At 29.3% G+C, this 10,219-nt stretch overlaps 1 protein-coding gene across 1 annotated transcript; it reads right to left on the minus strand.

The window, feature by feature from the left end:
• Nucleotides 1–246: 246 nt before the first annotated feature.
• On the minus strand, nucleotides 247–2,394 carry LOC119674375 (jerky protein homolog-like). The gene is made up of 2 exons (XM_038085511.1): nucleotides 1,584–2,394; nucleotides 247–828 (listed from the first exon to the last, which is right to left on the minus strand). The coding sequence occupies exons 1-2, from the start codon at nucleotides 2,077–2,079 to the stop codon at nucleotides 422–424; spliced, it is 903 nt and encodes a 300-aa protein (XP_037941439.1). The 5' UTR covers nucleotides 2,080–2,394; the 3' UTR covers nucleotides 247–421.
• Between the last annotated feature and the right edge of the window lie 7,825 nt (nucleotides 2,395–10,219).

Below are 10,219 nucleotides of genomic sequence, written 5' to 3' on the forward strand. Positions count from 1 at the left end.
ACACTTAAAATTGTGTGGAAATAAAATTTAAATCGCCTATATTCTTATCAAGCAATATAATGGGTAACCAAGTTCTAAATTAATTTTAAATTTTAAAACAAGAAATATGAAATAAAATATTAAAATAAAATAATTTATTCCCTTAATATTTATTTTAATTTTAAACTTTTATATTTTCTGATCTATTGGGAAATAATTTAAAAATAAAAATCAGTTCCGCTAAATATATATACAGTAGAATCGCGGAAAAGTTAACCGCTCCGTTTTGGGGTTGTTAACTTTTTCGAGATTGTTAACTTTTCCAAGCGGTTTTCAAAATTCATAAAAAAAAGAAAAAACTACAATAATAAGCATAGATTTGCTTAGAAATAGCTCCTTTTTTTTTTTTGTTTATGTTTTAGCCATTACAAAAGGAAAATTGTTAATTTGTACCAGTTGGTTTAAAAAAGCAGTCGAGAGTTGTTTGTTTTTTTTCTTTGGTGTAATAATTCTTGACCATTTTTGTGCGCATACTGATAAGGTCTGCCACCTGATTTGCATCGTTGTTGTCTTTGGACCATTTTATCAAGGTATTGATGCTTTCAACTGCTTTCGAGAAACTCACTTTCGGTTGTTGAATATCTTCCTCGGTAATTGAATCATCATTGTCACTATCACACACTTCGAAATGTTCCATATCTTCCGTAATTTCATCCTTGTTCCAATTTTCTATATCGTCAATGCTGATGTTAAGATTATTTCCCACTTTCAACATTAACGATTGAACTTCTCGAACTGTATCGTCGTAAACATCGTTTGCTTTAATAAATTTGGACAACGAAAGATCATCTTCACTATCGTATTGATCATCATCCCACTTTTTTATCTTATTCCACGCTTTTATAAGAATTGATTGCGGCAATTCTTCCCATGCTGAATTAAGTAGCGATATGGCGTCACAAATTGAATGTGCCTTCAAAATATTTTCCACCAGAACGTTTTCTTGCGCGGCAATGTTGCATAACAATTTGGAGCGATATCCTAATTTAACCAATCTTATGGGATTTTGATCCATTGGCTGCAAAGCCGCTGTTACGTTCAGTGGTAGATGCATGGCTACAATGTTTCCATCGTCAGACTTCAGCCTGTCAATTGGCTTATGTGCCGTGCAGTTGTCTATTAGCAACAATGCCTTTGGTGGTAAATTATTTTCAACAGAAAATTTGCGAACCTTCAAAAATTTTTATGTCATGTTCATTAGAAATGAAAAATGAAACCAAAAAATAAGTTTACCTGTTTTATAAATGAATTGTGGAACCAGTTGAAGAATAACTGTGCATTCATCCACGACTTGCTTGTATGAGCGTATTCCAATGGATTGTTAAATTCCTTAAAGCGACGTGGTTTTGCAGATTTACCGACCACCAACGGCTTCAACTTGTGCAAACCATCTGCGTTTGCACACAACAAAAATGTAATTCTTTCCTTAACAGTTTTTCTTCCCGGTGCGGCATGTTCATTTGCTGCGACAAATGTTTTGTCCGGTAATAAACGATAAAATAGTCCAGATTCATCTGCGTTATATAGTTGGGAGTCGGAGATGCCCATTTCATTGATTTTTGCTCGTAGACTATGTACAAACGGAGTTATTTTCGGTGTATCGCTCGAAAGAATTTCCCCACAAATTTTGAGAAGGCGAATACCGTGCGGTTTTTTAAAATTTGCCAGCCATCCATCACTTGCACTAAATTTTTTTCCCGGATACAGAATTTCAAATTCGAGTTTAGCTCTTGATTTTAAGATGGCACCAGTCACTGCACAATTACGCTGCCGTTGATTCAGGAACCAATTGTACAAGTTTACCTCCAGATCAGGATATTCCGACTTATGGAGTGTTTTCTTCTCTGCACTTTCATAAGTGGCCGCCACTGTTTTTAAAATTTCTTGGCGTTTTTTGTTTATTTTACTGATGGCTACTTTAGACACACCATAATGCAGCGCTATTCGATTTCCCGCAATACCGTCATCAAGTTTTCTTAATATATCTACTTTTTGTTGCAAATTTAATCTGATTTGCCGTTTTTTCTGTATTTTTGACATTTTTTTAATAAAAAATTCACAACTAATCAACTCAAACGCTACCGAACAATTCAATCAAGGTAATTTGCGACAAGAATGAAAACATATGTTTGGAGCACAAAACAAAACAGAAAGAAAATAGAATATTCGGGGAATACCCATAATCAAAACTAGAGCTCGCACTGGCTTGTGTCGGCAAAGAAACGGTTGATTTCAAAAAAAAAATTCATACGCTCGGAAAAGTTAACTTCGAAGTTAACTTTTTAGAGCGCTACGTGGACGCCGAAATGCTGTTAACTTTTCCGCGAGATTAACTTTTTCGAGAGTTAACTTTTCCGCGATTCTACTGTACATTAAAAATTATATATGGGTACTATGGTATATATACACTTATTTACTTATACATAAATTATATATACCATATATATACCCATTATACATTGGTACTATATATTCACTTATTTACTTATACATAAATTATACATACATTATACATTATACATACCCATTATACATGGGTACTATAAGCAATTATTTACTTATAAAAAATATATATCATCTGCATCACAATTAATCGCATAGATTGATGTGCATCATTGGTCTCTTCTAATGTATATAATCTAGGCTATTTGTATTTAATTAGTTAATATTTTTTTTAACTAAAAAAATTCATAATAATAACACAATGAAATGTGTGATATGAATTAAAATATATATTAACTTAACAAATACTATTAATACATTTAAATGACCCTGTATGTTTGTTAATGAGAAATGTGTAATGTGTTTCACTCGTACTGTGTAGGGATTATAAACGGCTCGAAAATTATTGTTTATTCCAAAAAAAAAGCTTTTGTTTCAATTTTTCATTTTTTTTCACAATAAAAATATTTTAATTTATGAGGACTATAAAGTTTTTAAATAAACATTAAATTATTTTTTCCATTAGAATTATTTAATACAAAGCGCCATATATAAATTTGGGATGGTCAAAAAAAAAATTAAATTAGCATTTTAAATATTTAAAAATCAATAAAACTCATTTCAGCTAAAATTTCAAATATTTTTATTATTTATTTTTTAAATTTTAAATTTTATTTATTATCGTTAATTTAAAAGTAATTTTAAAAAAATATTGCCACACTAAACTGTATTGCTCCGAGGTAGAAAGTTTTAAATTAGTTATTAAATAGTTATTGAATAAAATTTAAAATAAAATAATAAAAATTGTTTTATTCTTATAATTTCTACATATATACAAATTTATATATAATTTAAAAGCTTTTTATCTTAAAATAAAAATATTTGCTTTCGTCATGCGAAATGTTTTTTATTTTGCTATAAATTCTTTTTAATTAAGCATTTAACACATTATTAAATAATAAATTAATTTAATGAGATAAACATGTTAAATATTAATTTGTTGTCACATTAAGCAAAATTTATAGGAAAAATTTTAAAAACCCATATAAAAATATGAAACGGAACTTATGTGTCTATTTTAGAATAAAAAATTAAACTTTTTCACGATTTTCATAGCATTGTTTTTTTTTTTTTGTTTATTAATGAATATAAATATTAAAATACATACATTGTATACTTCGCTAGCACTATAAAAAATCACTTGGATATTAGGCTTATAACCTTTTCATTTTTCATAAAGGCGGTGAAATCAAGTGGAAATTAAGTAAAAAAATTAAAAGTATATAAAAATGATTAAAATTTATTAAACATATAAAGCCAGTAGCAATTAAGTCCTTTAATGTTATGTTGGTTCAAGTGGTTTAATGCTGGTTCAAGTCGTGGTTGTCCATAACTCCAATAAACACTTTCGCACCATTTTGTTCCGAAATCCAGTACTACAGTCTAATTATAAAAGAAACTAACGATTCAATAGAATTTTTATAAATTGACGTCTGCACATAGACTAATTGTAGATATTTTTCATTTGTTAAGGGAAGTCTTATTCAAATTAGTTCTATGAATGTTAAATTGAAATAACATTAAATAACATAAACACTCATATTTTGTGTAACATACAATTTATAAACTTTTTGATAACTCCCCTTTAGTCGTCAATATATTTTTGTTAAATACAAACATAAAGAACAAGAAGTAACAATACAAATGCAAAAACTATGCACAAAGAAACAAGAAACTAATATGTTAGTAGAGAGTGTATTATACGCTATTCACACGACAATAAGGAAACTACCTGACAGAAAGTAAGCTTGAATTGGCAATTATACGTAATTTTTGAAGATTTGCAAGAAGATTATAAATTTAAAATTTATAATTTCGTAACAACATTATAGTATTGAAGAATAAGTCATATCATCATTTTAACAGTGCGAAGTACAGAATCCTCCACATAAATGAAAAATCTGTTTCCTATGCATACTTTCTCAAATTCAGTTTAAAAACATAATGTGGTGATGTTGAATCACGTTAACTTGTGCTGTGTGAATAGCGCGTAAATCCACTTAGCAATGATAATAGTACGTTTCAACTATAAGCGCAATTTTCACTATAAGCACTATAACAACAATTTTGACGTGCCCGTGAGACTCTACATAACATGGCCCTAAGTGATATTGAGAATTCACACTTTTATTGCTGTTAGCTAGCACTTTTTTAGACTTTTTTAGATTTTTTTCACTATTTTAGTTTTGTTGGCACTTTAACCTTAAATAATTTTTTAAGAAATTATTAACAGTTAAAATCAAATTAAATTTAAATATGAAATTAAAAACTAAAGATAATTTTTTGAATGTAATTTTCAAAATGAATTACAGGTATTATATTGCTAAGAGCAATGTAATGCAATTATATTTTTTTAATTTTAAAGAACATGGAAACCTCTGTTCAGCGGACACTAATTGCTTATTAACTCTTATCCGTGCAAGAGAGTTTCAGATATACTGGAAATGAAAATCATTAAATACATCTTCAAATTAAACATTTTACGGTTCCTAATTAATTTTAAATATACAACCACTTCTTTTATCAGATTAATGATATAGTTTCAATATAGACGATCACATATCATAAAGCTTTACATTTTATTAATTGTTAATCCACGAAAACATAATCAAAATCTATTCTAACTGAAATGTGCAAAGTTTAAATTAGCAATAACTAGCCATATTGATTAACAAGAGGTTTTTTAATTTATTATTACAAGTAATGTTACTTATCTAAACTGAGCATATAGTTCTAAACTAGTCATCTCCTTACTGGTTGAAACGCCTCAAAGCGACTTAAGCGTCTGTGTGTAACATCACAAAGTAATACCGGAATATTGCTGTTTAAGTGTTGATTAAGCCTGCCATAATATGGCTTAGCAGTTTTCTGTATTTCTTGCTTGACAGTAGGTATTTTAAGGTCACGATATAGATCAGCATTTCGGACATACCACGGAGAGTTAACTGCATCCCTAAGTAGTTTGTTTTGGAACCCCAAATTTGTACAACCCCAAATTTGTACGCCATAGAGCCAGATAGGCTTGAAAACTTGTTTGTATAACTTAAGTTCGTTTTGCTGAGATACTTTACATCTCCTTCCAATCAGCAAAGTTAGTATTTTATTACTAATATTTAGCTCAGTTAATTTTTTCTTGATGTGTACCTTCCATCTCTGTTTAGAATCTACGTTCATACCCAGAACGTAGATCAGTGATACAATTTTAATACAACTGATCATAGATCTGTACATTTCATTAATAGTAATCACCAGGTATTATATGTAATGTTATTATAATTATGCTATAATTATGTGTTACATATAACATAAATATAGACTGTGATGATTGTGTTATCTCTTGCTATATACGAGTATAAATTTTGCATTGTGCATTGCTATCGATCACTAATAACTGTTGCATATTAACCTTTTATGTCTTTTATTGTAATTTTATTTCTATTTAATTATTTTTTTTCTTTTAATTGTGTTTAAAGGCAAACAATTTTTTAATTATTTATTACCAGTATTTAAGTTCAAAAGCTGCAGAAACTCGTCTTCAAATAAGCATGCTGTGTGGCATCTTCAATTACATGATTTAGAATGTTGTCACATCTGAAGCAACACCAAATGTGCATATAGGTTTGTATAAGTTTGTGTATAGTCAAGGCCATAAAGTTTTTATATGCATAGCTTGTTATGTTGCTAGCGAAATTTATGTTTACGAAACATGTTGCGTTAAGTTATAATTAGTTTGAAAAATACAATTGGGAATTTCTTAACGTTTTTTAAACACACATAAATTGAAAGTTCTATTAAAGTTTTAATTATAATTTTTATCTTAATAATTATGCACTATAAATAATAATTGATTAAAATGCTGTTAAGTAACAAAATAAATAAAAATAAAAATAATTTTAAAATAAAACTGTCTAATGGTATTTTCATTGTACAAAAGTGGAATAATAATGTGCAGAATTTTATATTCACCTTTTTCAATGCAATTATTTTTTTTGATGAACATTAAGTTAATTAAGGCATAATAGAATGTGTACTTTAGCAATATAATTAGTAAAGTGAGGGGATTGTGATCCTGCCTTAAAAATTGCGCAACATTTCGTTTTTAATTTATTAAAATATTGAAGTATTTATATGGTTTTTACGTTACCTTTGCAAACACAACAATACCATGATTGAACAGTAGAAAATTGTACATAAGAGCATGGAGATTAGAAGGATTCTGACAGGGTATGTCTAGAATGTCGATCAACAATCAGAGCTAAGAATTCTACGGCTTTTTTGATAAACAGTTATATTTCCTATGGACTAGATAAACGATCGATGCGATTAGAATGGTAACAAACATTCGAAAGAAACTATCTGCGGAAGACACTGAAATGAAATACTATACATTCATCACGCTGGAAATAAAAAACATGCTCAACTCATGGAATTGATGTAAGATACTATTTTCGTCCTATGTCTTAGAACTGGTGCACACAATATGGAATGCTATGGAGTCCTGACAATAAAACTTCCCGATAAAGTGACAAATGTTGCTGAAGACATTGCAACATAGTGATAGTGGACAAACAACTTGACTAAATAGAAGCAAAATGCTATAAATTCTATTATATTTTATGTCGCTTGTATATAGGCGGCCAAAAAAAAAACCTCTAGATTCGTCTAATCGTATAGACACAGTACTTTGCGTGTTGCCTGCGTTTATTAGATAATGCAATTTATGGCTTTAATGAAAATTATTACAAGTAAGTAATACCGACGACAGTTCCAAAATCTGACGAACGTTCGTATTTACTTAAAAATAGCAACAAAGGTGGAAGCAGTCGTCCAAAGGACGCTTTACCTATATACTCATTCCCAACATTGAAGAATAGGTGACAAGAAAACATTGTGAATTGGACTTCTATTTAACCCATATAGTTCCTTTATTCTAAACTATCAAAATGTTGCTGTAGGCGTAGAACAAACAGTTATTCATTGTGATCGCTTTAAAGAGAAACTAAAACTCCTGTAGGTTTGAGGATACATATGGTACATTTGAGCTTAGTGATCTGAAATGCACCCGCATAATTTTAGTGGGTTGAAATCTCACAATGACTTTCACTTTCAATTGTAATAAGCCGTAATCATAAAAAGATAAAAAATATGATCTTAGGATAGACTCGGTTAAGACCAAATTCTAAAGCTTTTCCAAAAAGCGGACTATCTCAAAAACAAGACAAAGCTGATGATGAATTTAATCATGGGAAGGTTTATTGACCTGCATAGTCTTAATATAAATGATTATTTTATTATTATACTAAACCAACTACAACACTCAGAACTATGATCTTACACATGGAATACTTGTTCGGTAGAGATCAATATGATATATATCCAACTATAATTATGATCCGCCTTAAGGTGTTTACGTAGTAAAAAAAGCAATTTAATTTTTTAAACAAACTGAAATACAGTCAGATATATGATTTCAACTTTATACTTTTACAAAATTTGCTGAAGCTAAATTTGTCTGCATAATCAAAAAATAAATCCATAAACTACCATAAACATTGGACAGTTGCTTATAAAATTTTATATCTCATCTTAGTATGTATCTGTTTGTATTTTTGGTATAAAGAATCAATTGTGTGAACTGTCGAAGTTCCATATGTTACTACAATTATTGAATGAATTACAATGTGAATTTTAAAGGTCATTATTGTTCTATTTGTTCAGTGTGTAATAATACTTTAACAACTCTAAAGCGCTCATGAAATATTGTATATTTATGATCCCTCTCAGCTACTGAATACAATTAAAACACGAAGTTTAACTCCTACAAATTATGATAGGTACTTTTACTCTAACACATCAAAGAATTTTGCGATGATCGTGATTTCATCTAAATATTCGTAAGTACGCAATCTTAAGACAAACTTACATCTCCTTGCTTGTCAGTAATTAATAGTATGAATATGAATATGAATATGAATATGAATATGAATATTCCATATGTGAAGTAACAAAGTTCACTTCAGAAGCGCTTTTCTGACGTACCAAACAATTAATCACATTTAAAAATTCTGTAACCTTTCATAAAATTTAAAAAGTGCAAAATATTATAAATATAGAAAATCACAATTATTAGTTATATTTATAGTTTGTATATATACTTATACTAATATTTTACTATCCAGCTGTGTTACCTTGACAAATTCTTTTATCGTCAATAGAACGCCAGAAAATTGCCTTGAAAAACGGTTCATCACATCATATGACGTTCACTTTGCTAATCGTTGCATCAAATGTTCTATAATTACACATAATGTTCTTCATATACTTACATATGTACATTCATATATACTTTTGTCAAACATCGTTACCTAGTGATGTATAGATAATAATAAATTTTCAAATAATTATAGTTTTTAAATAATTACGTTGACAATCGCAATATTTAACACTAATTATTTCTGATAAGTAAAATAATGAATGATCAAGACAAAGAAGTAAAGATGATGTGTACAGATTAGTTAGATCCAAGTAAGGTTACGGTTTGTTGGAGTAGAAGTGAATGTCTGAAAAAATTAGGCTTTAAGAGTAAAACTTAAAATTCGATAAAGTACGAGTAACTGCATTAAAAATTTTTGCCTATTCCCTTTATTTTTAAAATCAGTGTTCAAAAAAGTTTGACTGGCTTCATTAAACCAGTTAACTTACCTGAGATTGCTTGAATTACTTGAATCTCAAGTAAGTTAGCTGCTCTTACGAATTCAGTGGAAACTCCCTACTGGTATAAAATTGATCTCAAAATAGGTTGGTTTAAATAATGACTCCATACATGTGAAATTTCAATGTTTTACCTTTGAAAATTGGAAGAAGATGCTGTGTGCACCCAAAAAACTGGCGAGAAAAGGATTAGGCATGCAAGAAGCTCTTATGGAACTGGTATAAACACTACTGTAAAGAAAAATGAATTTTTATTTCCTTTCTACATACACTACTCTTTGAAGGAAGGCAGTAATCCGCTCAGGTGAATACCAGTAACAACCTAACAATCCGTTGGTAACAAAGATAAGATATGAAAGTACTGATTGAATTCATGCATCGATTCAGCATTTTAACCAACCCATTTTGAAGTCAATTTTGTATCTGTAAAACAGTGTTACTCAGATTTTTGTTTTTTTGTATTCAAATCACAAAGTTTCTTTGCAGTGTTTCGCTGTATGCAATTGATTTAAAAAAAATTTGAAGACGTCTTTACTATTCATATGCTAGTCTTTTTAGGTCTTATCCATAATATAATTGACTTTTTTGGTTGAAGACCAACCACAGCAAACTTACACAATTCTAAAACGAAAGTGAACCCTTTTGTGGTATTGCGATAGAGTTCTATCACTATAATAAGTACAGATTTTTTCATATTGTAAAAATATATTATATATATTTATATATATTCCATGATGTACCATCTTAACAAAATTTATCTCTTAGAGACCAAAATCAGCCAATTCTTTAAACTGTTGAAACGACTGAGCCTTCACAACTCTGTCCATATTAAGTTCAGATTTAACATCCTACAACAACCATGCAAGGTAAAATAATCCGATTCACACAATATGGATTCAACATGACATAGCCACAATCTACAACACGTCCTGTTTTGGCTTGCTTGCGGGATGATATTTCCCCAAAG

The sequence above is a fragment of the Teleopsis dalmanni genome, chromosome 2 (assembly GCF_002237135.1).
Source record: "Teleopsis dalmanni isolate 2A chromosome 2, ASM223713v2, whole genome shotgun sequence".
Classification (NCBI taxonomy): Eukaryota; Metazoa; Arthropoda; class Insecta; order Diptera; family Diopsidae; genus Teleopsis; species Teleopsis dalmanni.